Source organism: Zootoca vivipara, chromosome 14 (assembly GCF_963506605.1).
Source record: "Zootoca vivipara chromosome 14, rZooViv1.1, whole genome shotgun sequence".
Lineage (NCBI taxonomy): Eukaryota > Metazoa > Chordata > Lepidosauria > Squamata > Lacertidae > Zootoca > Zootoca vivipara.
This window is the reverse complement of record NC_083289.1, coordinates 36,397,589-36,420,093: the sequence shown is the minus strand read 5'-3', so window position 1 is coordinate 36,420,093 and position 22,505 is coordinate 36,397,589. Positions and strand designations below refer to the sequence as shown.

Sequence of the window (22,505 nt, the reverse complement as noted above, 5' to 3'; positions counted from 1 at the left end):
CCTGTTTGTCCAATATAGAGAGCTGAAGGGCACTGTTGGCATTTGATGGCATACACAATGTTAGAGGATGAGCAATTAAATAGTCCTGAGATGGTATGTTGGATGTTGTTGGGGCCAGTAATGGTGTTGTCTGGGTGTATGTGGCAGCAAAGTTGGCATCTGGGTTTATTGCAGGCTCTGGTACCAGTGTCCATGTTAAGTCTGGTGGTTGTATTATTGTGGGTGAGGAGTTGTTTAAGATTGGGTGGCTGTCTGTAGGCAATGAAAGGTCTTCCTCCCAGAGCTTGAGAAAGGGAGCGGTCATTGTCCAGGAGAGGCTGTAGATCTCTGATGATGCGTTGTACTGTTTTAGCTTGGGAGCTGTATGTGATGACTAGTGGTGTTCTGTTATTTTCTTTTTTGGGTCTGTCTTGCAGCAGGTTCTCTCTAGGTATCTGTCTGGCTCTGTTGATCTGTTGTTTATGATAAGCGATCTTCAGCCATCTCAACCCTTGCTTTTTCATGCAAAACCATTTGCAGTCGTTTGCGGTCATCAACAGCTATCAGTCAGTCAATCACCCATTTCCACCACCCTTCTGAGTGATCCCCCCTCCCCATCCCCACCCCTCCCCACCCCTTCTCTACATAAGTGCCTGGAAACTTCCATTTCACTGTATCTGAAGAAGTGTGCATGCACACGAAAGCTCATACCAAAATAAAAACTTAGTTGGTCTTTAAGGTGCTACTGAAGGAATTTTTAAATTCCTACCATGTCATTAGTCCAAAGGCCGAGCCTTTCCTGCCCAGTGGCCAACCATATGCCTGTGGAAAGCTCACAAGCCGGACTCAAGGGCCATGTAGCTCTTCTGCTGGGTTCTCCCAGCAACTGGCAGTCAGCGGTACTAAATTAAGGAGAAAAGGCTGGATTTTAGGTTAGCGAATTAGGAATAACAGGGTGGTCATGTGTGCAACTTTAGAGCCCTCTATTTGCAAGCATTCTCTGTTGAAATAGAGGAAGATGTTAATAAGCAAAATGCTGACAAAGCAACACATGCAAGGATGATTTATTTTAAACATTTTCTGCCCTTATTTCCCTATTGCTTCATCTTAATTGCATTTATCAATTTCTCCCTTTACATTCCTTGCAAATGAAGTTAGTCACAATTTAAAATATGAAATGTAGACAGCATATATTTTTCCTCTGAAAGTAAACCCCAAATTGCCTCCCAGTTAATATGGTGCAATATGTGGCATCCATTTCTGAATGTTATGAATAAAAACAAAATAAATAAGACAAGAAACAGTGGGGAGTCTTTGACCTCTTTTATTACTTTGACCTTCTGAATATCCTGCTATGGTCTTTTATTATAATTTACTCTAGTTTTTAACATTACCAGTGACAAATATAATTCAGGTAATCTTACTTTTCATGAAAACACACATTAGAGAAAACTTTCTCTTTAATAATAATGGCATGTCTGTGGCTCCTAAAAGGCTATGGCTCTTTAGAAGAACCAGGTTTCTTCCTCAGGGGCTATATTGGGCCAACCCTACCATTGGGCAGGGTGTGACAGTCACTGTTAGATGCCAGGGGCAATGGCTGGTGTTGGAGGACAGAACTATATGGGCTTCACAGCCTGCCCCTAAGCTAGCTTCAGATGTCACCAACCAAGTGCCCTCCAGCTGCTTTGGACTACAACTCCCATGCCAGCTAGGGCTAGCCACAGTGGCTATGTTCTATCTGTGTTGTCAGTGGCAGTATGCCTCTGAATACCACTTATTAGGAATCACAGGTGGGCGATTTAAAATCATTTTAAAACAAATTGCAGTCAAGAGATTAGCACGGGCCCTGAAACTATATATATCATGTGTCAAAGGCCAGGAAGGAGGTGTGCTTTTGGCATACTGAAAGTGCCAGTCGCATCTCTGTGGGGAGGAAATTCCACAGTGTAGGGGCTGCCACAAAGAATGCACTCTCCAGGCCCCCTTGAACTTCTGAGGGCACTGGAACTACCAAAAGGGCCCCCTCTACCAGGCATAACATCCAAGGGGAGTGGGTCAGATATTGGGATCCAAGTTGTTTAGCTCGAGTCCACCATGTGACAAAGGTGTAGTTTTCTGCAGCAAGTCCTTTTGAGTGCTAGAAAAACTTGGATAACTGACTGTACTGTCAGATGAGGTAGTGTGGAAGAGGTCAATGCAGAAGATGCCTGAAGGTGAATGATGGAATATTCCTACTCTGCTCTCCCTCTAGGCGTTAGGTTTGGACTGCCACTGGGTATACAAAGATTGTCAGAGCTGTAATGGGGTCTCACACGGTACTTGAAGACTTTGACATAGTTATCTCCACTATCGGCAACTAACAGCAACCCCTGGGTGGAACAAGCTATTCCCATTGGTCTCTGCAGACCTTTAGATACCAGGCAGATGGGAGACCCACTCCTGGGAAACAAGTGGACTTTCTGGTGCTGTTCATCAGCCACAATGATGTTGCCTTCTCTATCAGCGCAGACCCCGGAGGGATTGCCAAAGCAGTGGCCATATTTGCTGCTGATGGAAGAGACCAGTTTGTGGTTGCTACTGAAGAGCTTGACATCACCACATTCTTCACTCACCACAAACCCTCCTTCAGGGGCCAAGCACACGTAGCGTGGCCCACGCAGGTTGGAGACAGAGTGGGTGCTTTGCACCTTGAAAGCACGGTCAAGGGCAAAGCTATGAACTTTTCCTTCTGTGTAGTCAGCCACCAGAATCTTTCCAGATGTATCCACTCCAATTCCCCTGGGGGAACAAAACTTCCCAATTCTTAGCCATTCTCCCTTGGAGAACTTGGAGTGGTTGTTGAAGATGCGGACAGTCCCATTGACCATGTCTGTAATTGCCACCATCCCTGCCCTGGTGACGGTCACGTCCTCTGGCAAAAAAGTCTCATTCTTCTTCCCTTCCACACATGGTATGGACTGAAAAGTTTGGCCCGAGCGGTTGAGGAAGTGGACCCTTGGTGCATTTTCACTAATCATGTAGATAAGCCCATCGAGCGAGCAGTGAATTCCACACACACCTCCATAATGGTTGCCGTTGGGGTTTGGGATCTGCTGCACCAGTTCATCTTGTCGGTAGTAAAGGGAGTTTTTGATATTGTCCAGGTCATGGCAGATGACCTTGGCTTTCTCTGCCAGCTGGTGCACTTGGTGTTCTGTCACCATGCCTGTACCAGGGTGGCTGTTCAGGAGAGGGCTGGCTTTCTGAAATGTGGCATCTGATTTAACTTGGAGAGCATAAACAGTCTTCAGAAGTTTCTCCTTCCTTTGTGAATCCTCCAAGGTATAATCCATCCTTTCCCCCTTTCAAAAAAGACAAACCACAAGCAGTCTTCAAATATATAATGCAGTTTTGTATGTTGCTATTATGAATATATGCATTTTTATGCACACAGTACCCTAGTGCTTGGCTGGAGAACAGCATTGCAAAATTTGAAGAAGTGCAAATCTCAAAGGATGGTGCTGTTTCAGCCTGTGTATTGTTTAAGTGTGGTTTAAGCAGCCTCACCTTTAAATATGAACTGAATCATATTTCTCCCCCATGCCCCTACCCTTTGCATACTTTTAACCCCACCACTCCCCCAAACTGCAAAAAGTCCAGGATTCTTTTTATTTTTGTATACACTATATGCTTAAATCACCTTTGAAGCTCATTATTTCCCTCAAATAGTGTGTACACAACCCTAAATTTCCAGTATGTGACTAAATCCCTCCCACAGAATAATGATAGACTGGAGGTGACATAAGAAACCTTTTGTATCTACTGCAAATCGCCATCCATCTTCCAATGGATCCACCTCTATCTAATACCACCTTTTGAGCTAAGGTACTTCTACTCTGTGGAAAACAGTTTTGAGCAATCCTGGGGTGATGGACTTGCTAAGCAGTGCAGGGTATTATCTGTCACTCAGGTGCCCTAGACCATTAGCCCAAGCTGCCGGACTACAGACTCAAATAGTAAATAATCAGCTCTTAGCTGAAGTAGGGAAGAAAGTTTAGGACTACCGTACTTACCTGTGATCAAAGTTGCCCAGGCTGTTCTCTTTTCCCCCTGATTTGCAAACTGCTTTATAGAGAGACCTAGAGTATTATTTTGCTTCCCTTCAAATATACCACTGAGATAAGTTTCCCAGGGCTGTGTTGTTAGTGACAGGAATTTGCTGCCCAATGCTTCTGTCAATAGTTTGCCAGGGTAAACACAAAAGCGCTCAAGTTAGAATAGACAAGAACCCAGGTGCGGCCCATCCTGTTTTGCTGCCTAGGGCAAAACGGGAAGGTGCTGCCCCTGCCCTGCAACCAAAGCCTTACTTATCACGGTTGTGGGGCTGTGGCTTCTGGCTTCTGGTAAGATCTTGCAAGAGATCCAGGAGATCTCGCTGGAACCCGGAAGCCACCCACCATGACCCAACGTGTATTTTGCACAAGCAAGAGTTGCAAATGCATCTCCTTTCCTCTCAGTTCAGCAGCATCCCCCGAGTTGCTGGGTCTGGACGTTTTGAGTTGGGCCTATTTCTTCAACAGTGGTGAAATGAATTAAATAACTGAAGTTGACAAGTAAATAGGCCTGTCTCAGCTGGACAGTGGGAAGGCTGTGGGAGGCTTAAAAAAAGGAAAAGCATCTCCCACAGCAACGGACTCTGACCTTTTGTTGTTGCTTTAAACACTGAGATAAACAAACATACCAAATAGGCCTCTGGCGCCCATTCACCTTTCTGAGGCTGAAGGCCTGTCAAGGCATGTTTGAAAGCCACCCCCAAGCCTCTAGCGACACCTCGGCCATGGGTTTGTTCGTGCTTAGGCTCTCCTTGCCTCCAGTGGGAAGCACAAAATAGTCCCCTGTCACTTCCATTTCTTATCTACCGCCTGTGCGAACCCATTTATTAATTATATTTTTGTGCCAGCTTCATGCTCACAACAACAGCCTTGTGAGGTTGCTTAGGCTGAGAGAGAAATAATGATTGTCATCCGATCAACCAGTGAGCTTTGTTGTTGCTGTGTCGGAGCTTTCAACCCAGGCCATCCAGACCCTAGTCTACATTGCCTTTGAGAGCAGAAGGAGACACAGCCATTGGGGCTAGTAGCCACTGATAGCCTTATTCTCCTAATCTGCCTTTAAAGCAGGGGTCAGCAAACTTTTTCAGCAGGGGGCCGGTCCACTGTCTCTCAGACCTTGTGGGGGGCCGGACTATATTTTGGGGGAAAATATGAAGCAATTCCTATGCCCCACAAATAACCCAGAGATGCATTTTCAATAAAAGGACACATTCTACTCATGTAAAAACACCAGACAGGCTGCACAAATAACCCAGAGATGCATTTTCAATAAAAGGACACATTCTACTCATGTAAAAACATGCTGATTCCCAGACTGTCCACGGGCTGGATTTAGAAGGCGATTGGGCCGCATCCGGCCCCCGGGCCTTAGTTTGGGTCCCCTGATTTAAAGCCATCTAAGATGGGAGCCCTCCCTACACTACTAATAAGGCTGTTGAAATAATTGCTGAGATAACATACAAGGAAGCACTTGAAATTATGTAAAGCAGGAGTGGGTAACCTTTGGCCTCCCAGATGTTGCTGGGCTACAACTCCCATTGACCCTGACCACTGGCCAAAAACATCTGGAGGGCCACAGTTTGCACACTTCTGCTGTATTTGCTACATTACATTGGCTTTCTCTAATAAAGCTGATCTATCTATACATGGTCGCCATGCGCAGAAGTAGTGTCTTGGGGTATAGGCTGAGGATTGTGAACAGGTAGAGAAGCTGAGGCATGGAGAATGAAGGTGTATGGAAAAGCTCTTGTGGTGCCTTCAGGGCAGGGCAGGACGGGGCTGAAATTAAGGGTTGCTCTCAGGCAAGTGAGCAAGAGGGCACCCAGTGCTTGCCACATTTTAAAGCAATACTCATTTGCATTTAAATGTGGAATATGAATTATCCCAGTAGGTATTGGATTTGAATTGATTTTATGTATGCACTGTTGATGTTTTAAACTGTTTATATAAATGTGTTTTAAAAATAAACGCAATTGTTTTAACTGTTTTTATATATGTCATTTATATATGTTTTTATTATATTGCAAATCATTTTGGAATACCTCTGGGCAAACCATAAAACAACAACAACAACAACAACAACGCCCTCCTCCACGTGACCATACATAATTAAAATAAACTGAATTAAGTCCAGAATCTAAAATTACCAAACTGCTCCACTGAGCAGTTCATTGGTAGCAGAGCACCCACTTGGCTTGTAAGAGGTCTGCAGCATCCCCCAGTAGATATGAGAAAAGTGTCTGAGATCCTGGAGAGGGTGACTAGCCAGTCCATAGATGGTTCAATTAGCATAAGGCCTGGGAGAAGAGGAATATTTTCGCCTGGTGTGTAATGAAGGTGGCAGGTGAGCCTCCCTGGGGAGAGCAAGATGAACTAATAGTCTGACTCTGTCTAAGGTAGCTTCCTTTGCTCCTAGTGGACAGGAACCTGAAGAGAGGGTTGCATGCTTGTGTTATAGGAAAATCCTTGGGCTCACTTGGATTACCAAACAGACACCAGCCAGGAATATAGGAGCAAAACAGCAGCCAGTAGGCCTGGTCTTTATTCAAACGACTGTTGCAACAGGACTTCCCCCCACCACATGGGAGAAGCAGGAAGACGCCCAGAACAAAGGATAGCTCCCACTTTTATCAGTTTTACAAAGATACCCACAGCACCCCTAAAATTACATCATGCATACATCATAAATACATCACAAATTGGGATGGTCTGGTGACAGAAACCTGAGCATCAGGTTTCCCCCCATCCTTCCCTTGACCTCCACCTTACACCCATTAAGTAAGACAAAAGAAATATTTACAAGTTCCTGGTTTCCGGCCAAGTTAATCATACTTTTTTGTCCTGACCAAGAACCTAATCCATTCCTGGATGGTTTGCTATTGTCCACAGGATGACTATCTGTCTGGCACACATTTGCCAGGATGCCAGTGATTATCTCCTATGCAAGAGGCTGCTGCGTACCTGATCCCAGGTTTCAGGGATTATGGTTGTCTTTTACCAGTTTCCCAAGTCCCGCCTTCAGTAGCCATCTTTCCCCTGAGCAGGAAATTGTGTGGTGTCGTGCATTATGTGGTGCTTTGAGGAGACATTGTGTGTGAACAAAGGGGGGGGGTACACACTGCATGCTGGAGGGGCAACCCCCCCATCATTCTAAAAAATCCTGTAACACTTGGTTCAGCAGAAACAGACTTGAGAGGAAGAAAAGAAAAACGAAAGAGGATGCAGTAGCAGGGGAAACTTGTTGCCCTAGAAATGTTGGATGCCCAGTTCCAATGAGTCCCACCCAGTATGGCTAATGGTCAGGGACGGTGGACATTGAAGTTGAGCAGTATGGAGGTGGGTGCCATCGGTTCCCCTCCTGTGGGCTATTGAGAAGGAGGACTCTGAAGAAACCTCATAACACTTAAGATTTTCATCCTTACCATAGGGTGCTTCCAGAAGAGGGCTTCATACTGTAAATGGGTCATTCAGGTATCACAGGAGGGTGGTGAGTGGAAGCGGTCTTGTTGTTTTTAATTAAGAAAATCAAATTTATTTTCCTGGAGAGGGTAAATCTGGATTAAATGGGGTGGGGAGAATAAAGGCTGAGACACTTTTATGTCACTGAGGTCATGTGGATGCAGAAAGGAAAGGAGAAGAGGAGATAAGATGTGCTTGAGAAACATCATTCCATTATAAACACAGGCCTGGAAGCACCTCCTAATTTCTAAATCCAAGCAAAGGTTTTGTTGCAGTTTCAATGATGACCACTAGAAGGATCCATCAGTCCAGCTAATAAATGAGAGAACGTAATGTAAAAACTATGGAGTGTATTGAGTGCTGGATGGGGGTGTTGGTAGGGGAACTTGCACACCTTCATTGCACTGCATATTTTAAAATGAGAAATCCAGCGCAAAGCAAAATGGGGATATAAGAAGAGGGCAGACATAAATTAAGTTATGCATTAATGCATTTAATTTGGAGATAAGGAGAAAGCCTATCACTATCTGGTGCTGGAGGAGACTCTTGAGAGTCCCATGGACTGCAAGAAGATCAAACCTATCCATTCTGAAGGAAATCAGCCCTGAGTGCTCACTGGAAGGACAGATCATGAAGCTGAGGCTCCAATACTTTGGCCACCTCATGAGAAGAGAAGACTCCCTGGAAAAGACCCTGATGTTGGGAAAGATTGAGGGCACAAGGAGAAGGGGACGACAGAGGACGAGATGGTTGGACAGTGTTCTCGAAGCTACGAACATGAGTTTGACGAAACTGCGGGAGGCAGTGGAAGACAGGAGTGCCTGGTGTGCTATGGTCCATGGGGTCACGAAGAGCCGGACACGACTAAACGACTAAACAGCAACAACAATATCTGAGCAATGGTATTTGGAATAGTCATCACAGGGTAATACATGGAGCAAAGAAATGGATTATTTTTTAAAAGTGGAATAAAGTGGAATAAATATGAGTGATTTTCCCAAATAATTTTTAATTTGATTTTTCAGTTCTCCCTCATTTGAGAATCATAGGGCTTTGTGGTAGTTTAAAAATAAAAATAAAAATCCTGACATTTTAGGAACAGGATTGTTTCCACACTAGAGTCTGTTAGCACTGCGGAGGCATGGCTTTTCCACAACCAGCTGGGAGCAGAATTAATATGGATCTTTTGCACTGCACGTAATATAGTGCAATATTTTCCAACTTTGTCCCACCCCTGTGGCCATGAGTCTTCAGTAATGTTTACTCAGGGCTGGGGACCCCTGTCCAGCAAATGGTCCACCATCTCTTTGAAGCAAAGAACGTGCTTCAAACGTGCTTTAAAGGTATACAGTACTTTGTATACAGCCTAGAAAACATCTTTCATCCCAACAGCCAGGGTGGTTCATATCCCCATGCAGCCATCAAGCTTCCTAGGTGACTTTGGCCAGTACCTCTCTCACGGACTAAACCTACCTTATGAGGTTGTTGTGAAGATAAAATGGGTGGTGGTGGTGGTGAGAACCATGTATGGCACCTTAAGCTCCTTGGAAGAAGTGTAGGAGAGAAGTGTAAAAAAATGAGTTCTATATCGCAGGGGGGAGAGAAGTTAATCCAGCCTTGGTCTTTTCTCCCTCCTGCACCTGCTCTGGGGTGCCTCCAGATAATCAGTTTTTTTGTGAGGGGGATTCAGTCACATACTGTAAATTTAGGTTTGTGCAATTAAAGTGGATTAAAGCACTCTGTTGCAACAAATATACTTTTTAAAGGTTGTTTTGTGGTTAGGAAAGTGCTGAAGAAAGTGTGGAATAACAAGTAAGTTGATGGAAAGATGTATAACCTCTACACAAATTCAGGATGCACACTCCTTGTCTTATAATACCCCCTACTGGATCAGAACAAATGTTGAATAAAGAATAGACATTGTATAACCTCCACATATACTTTGAGCAAGCAGTTCAGGATGAATGCTCAATAAACAATGGTCTGGGGGAGCCCAAGGTTTTCTTCTGCCTTTGCCCTTCTCATTCGACCCATTTGTCCACCCCAGAGACCCAAATGCAAACATGAGACAGGTGCTCTTGTTGGTATGGGAGACTGGGACAAGGCGAGCTTCCTTCTTCGTTCACCTGAGACCAACTCAGATGCCTATCAGCTGGGCTGTACCATAAAGGAGAAGTAATGGCCGACTATCAGATTTCCTTAGGTTGACCAAATAACCATGTAATGTGGCTGGCACTGGAGCAAGCTGGGTGTCCTCAGGGTGTGATCTGAGCCACGACAAGTCTTGCAAGTCGCTCAACTCCTATCCAATTATCTAAACACAAAGGTAAACACTTTTGCTTTTTGAACTTGAAATCTGATTGCCTCGCTCCACGCTCTCTCCTCCAGTTCATAAGCAGGAAAGGTTCTTCCTTCTCCATTGTTTCATTTGCCCAGCAGCTATGCTGTTGCTGTTCTCAGAAAACCTTTTTTTAGTATTCATATCAGTATTACTATTGCTACTAGTTCAGAGCAAGGAGTCCAGGCGTGGAGGTGCTTTGCTGTTCCACATCTTCTTACTGACTTACCTGGTGACCTTGGTAAAGTTGTCTTGTGTTGGAGCCTGTGGGCCTCTCCTCCAGACTCTTTTTGTGTGTGTATTCTGCAAACGCCATTGTGTGATCAATTCCACCATGTGTTGATGGCCACCTTAAAGAGCGATTATTATTTTTTAAAGCCAAGGGAGGTATTTGCCCTGCCATGAATTGTGTGGAAACAATAGAGCAGAACATCTGCTTTGCATGCAAAACTTCCCAGGTTCAACCCCTGGCATCTCCAGGTAGGACTGGAAATGTTCCTTCTCTGAAACCCTGGAGAGCTGCTGCCAGTCAGTGTCAACAGTACTGAGATGGACCAGGGGACTTTGTTATCATCAATGCCACAGGGTGCTGGCCGAGGTGTGTGTGTGTGGGGGTATGGCTTAAGCCAGGGGTCCCCAGACTACGGCCTGGGGGCCGGATGCGGCCCAATTGGCCTGCCAATCCGGCTCGCGACGACCCCCGCCGCCCGCTCTTACGGCGCGCAGCGCGGCAGCGCTCTTCCGGGTCGGGAAGAAAGCGCCGAAAATCCTTTGTGTGCATGCGTATGGGCCTCTCCCGACCCGGAAGAGGTCATTTCTGGTGCACTTCCGGGTCGGGGGAGGCCCATACGCATGCACACAACGGATTTTCGGCGCTTTTCCCACCCTGGAAGCGCGCCGCCACTCCCCCGCCCGCCGGCCTGCACAGGCGCGCGCTCCCCCGTCCTCCGGCCCGCCGCGCGATCAGCGCAGTGGGAACCGGCCCAAACGCCGGTAAATCTGGGGACCCCTGGCTTAAGCCTTCCCAACCACCATCTTGGTAAAAATTCTATCCTGCCCCCACTGCCCTGTGCTTCAATTAGTGGTGGTGGGGACTGCCATCAGATCTAATGGGATGCTTTTAATTTCTGTGACAGGAGGATACTTTTTTTACTAAGATTGTGGCCAAGGAGGGAAAGCTGAACCATGCCCCCCCCACTCTGCTACTTTTGTTCAGTAGGAAGAGGCATCAACAGGGATCAAGGACACCTTCTGGGCAAAGTCACTCAAAGCAGGAACAGTGAGAGTCCTGAGGACCAGACAGAGAGACCCTGAGGGCCACAGCTGGCCCCAAACCTGAGGTTCTCCATCCCACATGTAACATGTGCTTATGCCCTTCAACAACAACAACAACAACAAAAGAATGAGATCTGACAAATGCAGCGTGTGTAGCCTTATTGGTCACATGCAGTCAGGGCAAGGTAGATCTCCTGGCCCGATTATCAGCTTTTAGCACCATGTGATCTTAAGACAATGATCAGTGGATCAGTCAGGTGCTGCTGCTATTTGGACTTGGAGTGAATCCAGGCTCTTTGCAGTAAACCAACGAAAAGGCCAATGATTCAGATAAAAGAGGTGATTGCCACTGCCAGTTTAGGAAATAGTTACAGGTAGGTAGCCGTGTTGGTCTGCCGTAGTCAAAACAAAATTTAAAAAATTCCTTCCAGTAGCACCTTAGAGACCAACTAAGTTTGTTACTGGTATGAGCTTCTTCTGTGAGCTCATACCAATAACAAACTTAGTTGGTCTCTAAGGTGCTACTGGAAGGAATTTTTAAATATTTTGTTTCGGTTTAGGAAAGACAGTGAAATTAATCTTAGCCAGTGTTCTGCAGGGCTTAGCAGTTGGGTGAGAATGTGTTTCTAATAATGAGGCTTAGCCAAATATTAGACAAGTCTATTACCAAAGCTTTAACAGCTAAATGGCTACCATAGTGAGGGAACGTCCCAAACATTTCAATGTGTTGGGAGTCCAAGTTGAGAATCGCTCAGGGTTCCACCCAGCCAATTCTCTTTCGGGAGACTCCATTCCATTCCCCAGTTGTCCATTCTCCCTGAACAGTCAACTAGAAATTTTGTGCCCACTAGTCACACCTGGTCTTCATTCAACTGTTTTCAGGCTTCCCCCTTAATTAAGAGAGACCAGCTCCATCAGTCACACTTGAACTTCTCATTACAAGGACTACTACTGAACTTTTAAGAATTGGCGCCCAAGTTTGCTCCCCCCCCCCAGTTTATGTCATGCTGTTCAGGTGGTATAAATCTGCAGACAGTACAGATCTTGCTTTAATTGACTGGTTGTAAGCTGTTCAGGTACAAGCTGGGTACAAACGCTCTAAATAAATTATATATATATATATATATATATATATATATATATATATATATATATATATATATCGCCTGCTAATACCTCTCTCTTGGGTGATGCTGTTTAGGCAACCCAAGCAAGACATAAACATCAGAAGGAGAGGGAATGATCCATGTTACTTCATTGCAGAGGCTGCCCCTGCAACAATAGCAATAATAACCCTAGCAAAGAGATCAGGCTATTCACTTCCACTCATTTTTCAAAATTTTATTTATTTATTTATTACATTCTTTAGACCTGTGGACAATAAATAACACATAATACTCTTTATCCCACCCCCTACCCCCACCCCAGTGACATCCCTCCCCACAGCACCATACACTATAAATAAATAAATATAGCATGTATCATTTATTCACCAGTGTTTTGCCATTGACTGATGTACGAAGTGCAGCGGGGGTGTTGCCCCAGCATTGGTGTTTGAGTGACTGTTGCATTTCATGGGTGATTGGGGTGGTGGTGGTGGATGCTGTGATAGGAAGTGTGGGCAAACAAGACAATGTTGTGGCAAACTCTGGGCGTGCCTCCTCTCACTCCAGCGTTTGGATGTTCACAGCTTAGTTTTTCAAATCACGGAAAAGTCCTCCTACATTAACAGCGCTAGTAGAGCAGTTTGCTGATAGACAGCATGGCTTCATCTGCACCACAGGTTTAAAAACAGTAATTATACCACTTACAGTGGACAACCAAATGCCTCTGGAAAACCTAAAACAAGGACTTAATAGTTATTGCTCCCTCACAGCGGGCATTCAGTGGTATACTACCACTGACTCTAGAGTCCAGAGGTTCTGTGTAGCCACCATGGAGCTAGGAGTTGAAAGTTGTTTGAGAAAGTTGCCCGTGGTGCACATGTTTTTATTGCTCCCCAAAACCTGCAAACCTCCTTTTTCGTGCCCAGAAGTGGAGGCCACAGCCCTGTAGCAAAGCGTCTGCTTGGCACATGGAAGTCAGCAGGTTCAGTCCCTGGAAGCCACAGGTAGCTACTAAGTAACCTTTTCCCATGGTTAATTTGTTGATTAGGCTTTTGAGTTTTATCTGTGAGTTTTCCCCGACCTTCCTGCTTCTATGGTGCAGCAAAAGCATTTTTATTTTTAGTGCCTGCCTTTACCATGCTGTATTTATGGTTCTGATTAATGTTAAGCTGGCTTGGTGAATCTTTGAATGGTGAAGGCAGCGAAACATAAATCCATTAAATTCATTAATTTGACACGTCTCGAAAAGACAATGGACTGAGATCTTGGAGAGCTGCTGTCAATCAAAGCAGATAGTACTTTGTCGGATGAGATAATGGTCCAGCTTGATGTAAGGCCACTTTTTGTGTCTTTGTGTATCCCTGATATGATGTGCATAACGTCATCTCACTCATGCTGCTTCCAGCTCTCTAGAAACAAAAGAACAAAAAATCCAGCCCTGTTGCCTACCTTGGATGCAGTTGCAAGCAGAGTGCATCCAGACTGCTGCTATTTTAGGGTGGGATTCAATCACATGCCAGCATATTCAGGATGTGCCATTATAGCTGATTGGGAGCTCATGCGCAACAAACCTGCTTCCTCAAAGAATCAGGGTTATGTGTGATAAGGAAAGTGACCAGAAAGTATGAAACGATACTTGCTTTTGTTACAATGTCATCTAACCTCCCTGTAAACAAATCAGGACGAATATTCAATAAACAGGTCATCTGGAAATGTATCCACTGTGGATACAGCCTTGAATACAGTTCTGTTCCATAATAGTCTCTGCTGACAATTGAACCACATTGTTAACCTGTGTTGTGTAAGTATGTTGTTGTTGTTTTTAAAGAAAAGAAATGAAAGCAAAACTAGCAAACAGCTTCTGGCATTCTAGTGGTGTAAACAACACTTCCGGCAAACTTACACATTATGGTAAACTCATATTCTTCTCTATTCAGGTAGGTAGCCATGTTGGTCTGATGCAGTCGAAATAAATTTAAAAATCATCCAGTAGCACCTTAAGAGTCCAACTAAATTTGTTCTGGGTATAGGTTTTTGTGTGGATGCACACGAAAACTTATACCCAGAACAAACTTAGTTGGTCTCTAAGGTGCTACTGGATAATTTTTTTAATTCATATTCTTCTGTGTGTAGAATAACTGCAATGTGTTCAGAATCCCTTTCGGAATAAGACACCATGCTGATCTTCAGGTATTCACTGCCTCCTCAGAATCACAGGCTAGGCCAAGAAAACTCCCTTCCCTCCTGAAATACCAAAATGCTGCCATCTCCCAGTGCACTGTGCAGAGACAGAAAACCTGTGACCTTCCAGATGTTACTGGGCCCCCAACAATCAGAGTTGTAGTTGGGAGTCCTGGACTCCTTTGGGAGGTTGTGGATTCTCCTTCCTTGGAGGTTTTTAAGCAGAGGTTGGATGGCCATCTCTCACGGATGCATTGCAGGGGGTTGGACTCGATGACCCTTGGGAGTCCCTTCCAACTCTTATGATTCTAATAACAATGGAAGGCCACAAGTCCCCATCCACCACCCCTGTCATAGGACTGCATAAAGACAAGCAGTAATTTTAACAAAATTAACTTCTTTAACCAGATGGGAGGGCCAGGGAATTGTGATGGGATCTTTTGCTTCCTTGCACCCTGTCTAAACTACGAGCTCGTGTCAGTTCTATACCAGTTTCAGTGGCATGGTTTCCAGCAAAGAATCATTGGAAAGTGTTGCTTACTTTGAATTCTGTTGGAGCTAAAATTCAGGGATGCTGAATCTATAACCCTCCAGATATTTTTGGGCTACCGTTCCCATCATCCCTAGCCATCAGCCATGCTGGCTAGGTTGATGAGAGTTGGTGTCCAAGAACAATGGAGGAACTCAAATTTCCCATTCCCGTGTAACTCCTTTCATAAAACTATAGGGACAGGACAGGGAAGGATGTTTAAACCAGTTTAACAATTGAAGCTGTGACGTAGAAAGATAACCACTTATCTGAATATTGTCAGGAAAGGGAAGCTTTTAAAATTCACATGAAGAAAAGAATTGTGCCTTTTAGTTGTGCTAACAATGCTGGTGACAAGCTTCTGCAACATTTTCCAGTACTAAACCAGTAAGTAAGTACACACACACACAAAGCAGTGTCGTACCACGTTAAACAGTCACAGCTTCCCCCAAAGATTCCTGGAAACTGTAGATTGTTAAGGGTGCTGAGAATTGCTAAGAGATCCCTATTCCCTTCAGGGTTATATTTCCCAGAGTGGTTTAACAGTCAATCCCTCTTCCCAAGGAACTATGGGAGTTGTAGCTCTGTGAGGGGGATATGGGTCTCCTAACAACTCTCCGGACCTTTAAGAAACTACACTTCTATGATTCTTTGGGGGAAGCCTTGACTGTTTAAAATGGTATAATAGTGGACTATATAGCTAATCCATAATTTGTCTGAAAGTCCTGCAATTGTTTTGCCTCATTTTTACTTTTTGGGTGCTCACTTTTGCTGATTTCTTAGGGGATGAGATCCATCAGCCTCTTTAATCCATCTTCAAAAGAGACCTTGGGAGCTTCCAGAAACTGTCACTATTTTGGGTGGGATTCAACCGCATACAGTACTGGCAAATTCAGGTTGCACACTTACAGCTGACTTGGCACTCTTGCACAACAAAGCTCCCCCCCTCCAATAAAAACTCTGATTTTTTTCAACAAGACAAGTGATGGGGATATTACCTGAAAGGTGTGGGGTAACATTTTCCTGATGCAATGTCATCTAAGCTCCCTACAAACTCTGTGGAACCCAATCCATATGACTGCTTAATAAACAGGTAATCTGGAAGCGAGCCTTATCAGAAAATGTATCTTGCTTAGCTGATAAGGGGGGGAAATGGGGCAGATCCCCTTCTTATACATGTCCTTTCAAAAGGCGTTGACCTCATTTGCTCCCCAATCATCTCCAGGTCTGCAGATTGGGGACATAATGAGAGGAGGATGTACAGGTGTCTGAAAAGGGGATGCTATATGATCCACCTGGATTTCATGGCAAAAAGTTCAAGAGGCCATTGTGATGGGTAGGGCACCTTCCAGACCTCAAAGCCTTTTTCGACTGTTTGTTGGAGTTTGCGGGAAGAGTGTGGAAAGGGAGTTTTGTGGGCAGGGGACATGTTGAAGCGCTCTTGACAAGTGCAGACAGAGGATCACGGGTCTGTGTTTATAGGACTGTGGATGCACACCCTGTCTGTCTCATTTGGCAGACTGCACGACAGGGAGCGTGGGATGGCTCGACACCCCATTGTCGGGATGTCTTCGGTCACAGGAAGTGGTGGGCCTTGGTTGGGGTTGGGTCTCCCATCTGTGCACAGCAGGACACTGGAGTCTGCCTCACACTTGGTGGTACGGCTGTAATAGGGCTCCATCACATGCCTGAGTTCTAGTGGGACAGTAAGTGGGAGCACCTCGGCTTTGATGACGGCTTCCAGGTGGGCATCTGAAGAGGAGCTTCTCCGGAGAGCCTCTGAACGACTCATTTTGATCAGCAGGTCAATGGTTTTGTTCTCTGACTCAACAAGACGATCAGATGCCTCATCCTCTTCACTAGCTTCACCCACCACCAAGCATCTATTGATGGAACCTGAATCTTTGTCATAGACCTTCCCAACAGCATCCTTGGGTTCCTTCTTGTCCTGGTATCCTTTCTCCAAACCTTTTGAGGACCTTTTCACCGAGAGATCCAAAGGGCCCTCACTGGGCTTGGCTGCCTTCTCCAGCGCTTGATGGATATGGAACAGTTCCTGCCGGATTTTGATTAGCTGGTCCCTTAGCTGCTTCTGTGCTGGGCTGTCCTCTTTAGCCAGGTCCGAGAGCTTCTTCTCCACATCCTGATACTCCTCTAAAGTTTTGGACAAGTCACCAATGAGCACTGTTGTTGCCTCTGGGTCTCTCGGGTCAACAGTTACAGCTTCTGCTTTGCTTGGCTTGAAAAGTAGGTGGTCCGAAGGTGTAATTATGGGGGATAAAATGTCAGAGCCGCCAATATTTTCCTGGTCTTCAGGTGGGCAGGCATGGAGTTCTACGTGCCAATGGTCCAGAGACTTTGAGGGTTGCGTAGGGGCTGTTCTCAAACTGCTAAAGGTAGAGGGACAAAAAACAGACAGGGTGGAAGAGAACTGTTAATGAAGCAGGGCAAAAAAAACAGAACAACATCTAAGGTAAAATAAGACCTCTCTGGTTTGGTTGAATGAGTTTGCAAGGGGCACTTCCAGATTGTAACTATTCTTGGGTGGGAATCAGCCACATCAACAAATTCACGTTGCAAAATTTAAATTGATTTGGCATTACCCTTTGTTTTGTGTTTTTCTCTGAAAGAGCACTTTTTTTGTACCATTGCCATTTTTTTGTACAATATTTACATTCTGAAGTGTCTTCCAATTCTGAGCTACAATTGCTTCTGCAGCTGAGAGTAAATGGACTCAACAGCTCTTTATGATTAATGTCTAACTTTCTATCCAGAAACACTGTGTTGGAGATGGATGTTTATCCACTGTTGACCAGCACTGGTCAATGTATCCATTGACCAGGAATCACATTGGTATCCTGGCATACCACCTTCCCAAGCTCTTGCACCTGGGGCAATCCTACCACATGTGGAGGTATGTACTGACCAAACTTCACCCTCTCCAACATATAGGAGAAGCATTAGGGTTTAGCAAGGATAACTTCCTTGATGCCAAATACCACTTTGGTAATATTTTCAATGACAGCTCCCTAGTAGCAGATGTTGTTATGTATAGTAGCTTAACCACAGGGCATTGCAGCCATTCATTTCCATGAATTCTTCAACAACCCTACCACCACCATCGCAACAAACTTTTCTGATAAGGGCAGCAAGAGGAACATCATATAAGATTACATGATGTTGGCCAAATACCACAGCAGCCTGAAGACATGCCCACAGTCTGTTTGTGATAAGGAAAGTGACAGGAAAATGTACCGAACAGCAGGGAGATAAAAATGGCTCAACTTCCTCTAACATTCTCAGAAATAAATTGAGATGAATGCTCAGTAAATAGCTGATGCCATCTAACCTCCCATCAGACCCTGTGCAAACAAATCGAGATGAATGCTCAAGGAACAGGCTGTCTGGAAGTAACTAACATGGTTGCCCGCTGCAAAAGAGAGTAGGCAGTAACAGCTTGAATGGCCAAAATGGTCTGAATGCATCATGCGTTCCAACTCTAAGCTTTGCTTTAAGAAGTCTCTGGTCCATGTGCCCATCACTCAGCATTGGCCTGGACTCTGCAGCAGCCTGTTAAAATAGAGGTCCCTAGCTTGATAACCCCGGATGTAACCCTAACCTCATTCCCCACTTTATATTTGTTTGTATACATATTGAGGGGGGAAATCACTTTAAAAAAGAAAAGAAAAATTGCTTACAAAGCTACAGAGCAGGAGTGGGAACCTAATTCAGCTCAGGGGCCACATTCACTTCCAAGCAACTTTCCAGAGGCCACGTGCCCATTTGCAGCCAAAGGCAAAAGTGGGTGGAGCAATGAAAGTGAATGTTGTCTTTGTACAGTGGGCTACTTTTACATATACACACCCCTGCCTCTCCTTCATCCGTGCAATCAGAGTTCAAGGAAACATCCCAGCCAGGATAAAGGCTCAAGGATGGTCTGAAGTAGGGCTGCTGAGGGGTGTGGCCTGTAGAGAGGGGGTGTGACTGGGGAGAATCCCCAGAGCCAGATAGAGAGGCTTGGTGGGCTGTATTTGGTCCCTGAGTCTGAGATTCCCCATTCCTGTCACACAGGATATCTTATAAAGCATGTATTAGGGATGGAGGCTACGTAGCACATCATACCTGGCTTGGTATGTGACTTTTGCAGGAGTCGGTACATCAGATCCTACAAAATCAAGGCTGTTCCCTGCAAATTTCCTCTTCAGGTTGCTGTGGTTGGTCCCTCCACCATCCAAGCAAGTGGCCGTGGTTAGTTCTGCCTTCCTGACGCTATTGGGGAGAAGGGCGGCCCCCTCTTTTAAACCTGTGATGCTCCGGTAGGCGTCAGGGACTGGCTTTCTGCACAGGCTGTTGACACCCAGGAAAGAACCACTCTCCTTCTCGTGGAGCAGCCATTTCTCCTCTTCAGCTTGGAGCAGCAACCTTTTGTGGCTTGTTTCTTGAGGAGGAAGCTCTTCCCGGAACCCTTTCACCCAAGGATGGCCGGTTTTCAGCACTGGCACCTTCAGCAGGCCAGCTTTTGGGGGCTCTGTGGGGGTTTTGGCCTGGGGAGGAGCGGGCATGGCGGCTGCGGGTTGTTGCTGGGCCTCAGGCTTGGTGGCGGCCATCTTGTTTTCCGCTGAAGCAAAAGAATGCTCAAAGAGGAGCGGGTAGTAGAAGCGGGGCAGGAAGGCCGACCTCTCAGGGTTCTGCAGGGGCTGGAAATGAGCAGAATGGGGGTGCATCAGCTGGGCAGTGGAGGCCAGGAAAGGCAGCTGGGTCAGGTGGGAGTGTGGCGTGGAGCTGCTGGTCACAGAAGGGCTGAGATAAGAGAAGAGGTTGGGGTTCAATGGATAGTTGATCCCCAGCAAAGAGAGGTTGAGGCTCTGGGGTTCATGGTATTCATGGTATGCTGGAGGAGGGTAACAGGGGATGATGTTTCCATCGGGAGACAGCGTCGGGACCTCACTGGCACCTCTCCTTTGCCCGTTGGCTACTAGCTTCCATTGTTCCATCAGGACCCCGCCAGTCCCGGGACACTTTTTGGGCACTTTGCAATGCTTTGGCTTGGTTTCTAACTCCAGAGGGGAAGGCGGCTCTTTCCCCTTCACCACGTGCTTCTTCAAGGAGAAGACATCCGTGATGATGAAGTCCGGCGTGGGGTCTTTGCAAGGCTTATCCCTCTTATTTTTAAACCGGAAGAGCAAGGTGTTCATGTCAGGCTCTGCCGAGTCCTCCCCAGTAGGGCTGGCCTCTTTCACCTTCTCCTTCTTCTCCCCGGAGTCCATGTCCTGCAACAGCCCGGACAGCTCCTCCTCCTCTTCCTCCTCCTCCTCCTCTTGGAACTGGTTGGTTTCATCACTCATCCTTTCCGAGGCCAGGTCTTCAGTCCCTGCAAGTTTGTCTCCGCTGCTCTCTCTGCCTGCTGCCTTCTTGTGGTTTGTGGTTCCAGTGGTCCCCGAGGCGTGTATCTCCGGCTCATCGGGCCTCCCGCAAGTCCGCGAAGCCTCTGTGGCATGCAGGAGTCGGAGATCCGGGTGGAGGAGGTTGCCCTTCTTATAGGGCCAGTCCGACTCGATGAGCAGCGAGAGGGAGTTTTTGCACAGGCTGTACTTCATGTGGTTGTAAAGGTGGGATTTCTCCATGCAGGTGAAAGGGCACTGGAAGCACTTGTAGTTGTAGGGCTTCCCCCATGGCCTGGGGATGTAGTGGGGCTTCTTGGGCTTGCGTTCTTTGTGCTTGTAGACTGAGGCCAACTTACAGCCCGCTTCTTCCTTCGACATGGCTGCCCCCAACAACCCAGTTCTCAAGTTATGGGGTGTGGGGCTCGAGGCATCCACGCCCGATGGCTCACCTTGCTGGAACTGCAGCACAATCTGGAAAGAGAGATAGCACAAAGATGCATTAATGGACAATTGGCAAAAATGTATAAATCTAAATCAAATCTAAATATAAATCTTCCAGTTCTTGACAAGTAATAATCTTGCAGCAGTTGTGGCATACAGAAAAAATGTAACATCTTTTTGGGGAATTTCTTCCCCTATTATTCCAAGTATAAAGGCTTCTGGTTTTTTAATAAAAGTGTTTTTCAACACCTTTTTCAGTTCATTATAAATCTTTCCCAAGAGGTCTTTTACTTTGGGGCACATCCACCACATGTGGTAAAAGTTTCCTTCTTTTTCTTTACATTTCCAACATTTATTATCTGATGTATGATACATTTTTGCAAGTTTTACAGGTGTTAGATTGTAGTAAGGTTAAAGCTTACTGGAAAATGATATATAATGAAATGAAAAGGATGTTTAATAACCTTTGTTAAAAAAAAACCCAGACGTTTTTCTTTTGGTTAGTTATAGGGAGTTATAGGGACAGAACTACCTAAAATGTATGGAAACTTATTCATGTACGTGACTACAGCAGCAAGAATGTTACTCGCCCAAACATGGAAAGAAGCAGAAGTCCCAGCAAAGGAAGAATGGATACAAAAACTTATGGAATATGCAGAAATCGTGAAACTTAGTGGAAGAATAAGAAATCAAGATAAACTTTTTATAAAAGAATGGAAATGGTTTATTGAATATTTACAGATAAATTGTAAACGGATAAGATAATTGTAATAACCTGCAGTTTTATAAGAGAATATATTTGAAGTAGATGAATAAATGAGCAAATTATGTTAATTTGGATATGCAGAGGATATTAAAAATAAATTTAAGGAACCACAGAAAGGGGAGGAAGGAAGTCAGGTTTTGAAATGTTAAAATGATTGTAAAATTAGTGAAATGTATCAAACTAGTGAAATGTATAAACTTGATAAGTATAAATGAAATTTGAAAAACTGGGGGAGAAAGATGCATTAATAGACTCTGTACTGCAAAGGTAGGCATTCATATTGTGTCTCACTGGAAAATATGGGCTTTAGCTCAGCAGCAGAACATTTGTACTGCACACAGAAGGTCCAGGTTCAATCCCCAGCATCTCCCAGTAGGGCTGGGAATGTTCCCAGTATGAAACCCCAGAGAGCCACTGCCAGTCAGTGTAGACAAAACTGACCTAGATGGACAAATGGTCTGACTCTGTATAAGACACCTTCCTGTGTTCCTGTCATCTCACACACCCCAGTAATGTTTGATGCAACATCTGTGTGTACGGAGTACAGTGGCATCAGCTCACTTTTCTTATTTATTTCATTAAAAAAGATCTTTACATATGGTCATATCCAACTCAATCCTATTTCCTGTTCCTCAGTGATTGATTCATGCGCAGCCTGAAACTGTAGCTGGGAAACTGGACTCCTGTCTCCTCTGAAAACACAGTTTGCAGGTCAGATGCTCAGAAACATTTGCTCTTCATGTGCCTGAGGCAGCCTCAGAAATATTCACAGGCAAACCAGGACTGGTTATTCAGTTTTGGCACACTTCTGCTGTTCCCCTTCTGTGCTAGACTGAAAAGTCCCCCAGTGCACTCTCCCTGGCAAGAAGGGGGGGAGGGCAAGAGAACAGGAATTTGTGCTGAAGCACAACCACTATGGAGAGAACAGAACATTGGACTAGATCAGCCTTTGG

At 45.3% G+C, this 22,505-nt stretch overlaps 3 protein-coding genes across 3 annotated transcripts in view; all 3 read right to left on the bottom strand.

Moving 5' to 3' along the window:
* The window catches only part of PIGQ (phosphatidylinositol glycan anchor biosynthesis class Q), a 39,681-nt gene extending 38,810 nt beyond the window's left edge, over positions 1–871 (bottom strand). The window contains exon 1 of the mRNA XM_060282874.1: positions 749–871. The gene's annotated coding sequence lies outside the window, so the exon portion shown is untranslated. The remainder of the gene's footprint in view (positions 1–748) is intronic.
* Positions 872–885: 14 nt separating this feature from the next.
* On the bottom strand, positions 886–4,184 carry NHLRC4 (NHL repeat containing 4). The gene is made up of 2 exons (XM_035131639.2): positions 4,035–4,184; positions 886–3,323 (listed from the first exon to the last, which is right to left on the bottom strand). The coding sequence occupies exon 2, from the start codon at positions 3,312–3,314 to the stop codon at positions 2,214–2,216; it is 1,101 nt and encodes a 366-aa protein (XP_034987530.2). The 5' UTR covers positions 3,315–3,323; positions 4,035–4,184; the 3' UTR covers positions 886–2,213.
* Positions 4,185–15,938: 11,754 nt separating this feature from the next.
* On the bottom strand, positions 15,939–20,814 carry PRR35 (proline rich 35). Its single transcript, XM_060282781.1, has 2 exons — positions 19,084–20,814; positions 15,939–17,351 (listed from the first exon to the last, which is right to left on the bottom strand). The coding sequence occupies exons 1-2, from the start codon at positions 20,721–20,723 to the stop codon at positions 16,424–16,426; spliced, it is 2,568 nt and encodes an 855-aa protein (XP_060138764.1). The 5' UTR covers positions 20,724–20,814; the 3' UTR covers positions 15,939–16,423.
* Between the last annotated feature and the right edge of the window lie 1,691 nt (positions 20,815–22,505).

What these genes read in the sequence shown, in the direction of transcription:
- NHLRC4 (XM_035131639.2), bottom strand. Translation starts at nt 3,314, where the DNA reads ATGGATTATACCTTGGAGGATTCACAAAGGAAGGAGAAACTTCTGAAG.
- PRR35 (XM_060282781.1), bottom strand. Translation starts at nt 20,723, where the DNA reads ATGTCGAAGGAAGAAGCGGGCTGTAAGTTGGCCTCAGTCTACAAGCAC. An exon ending in AAAGTCACATACCAAGCCAG is followed by an intron (nt 17,352 to 19,083) that starts GTATGATGTGCT and finishes CTCTACCTTTAG; the next exon opens with CAGTTTGAGAACAGCCCCTA.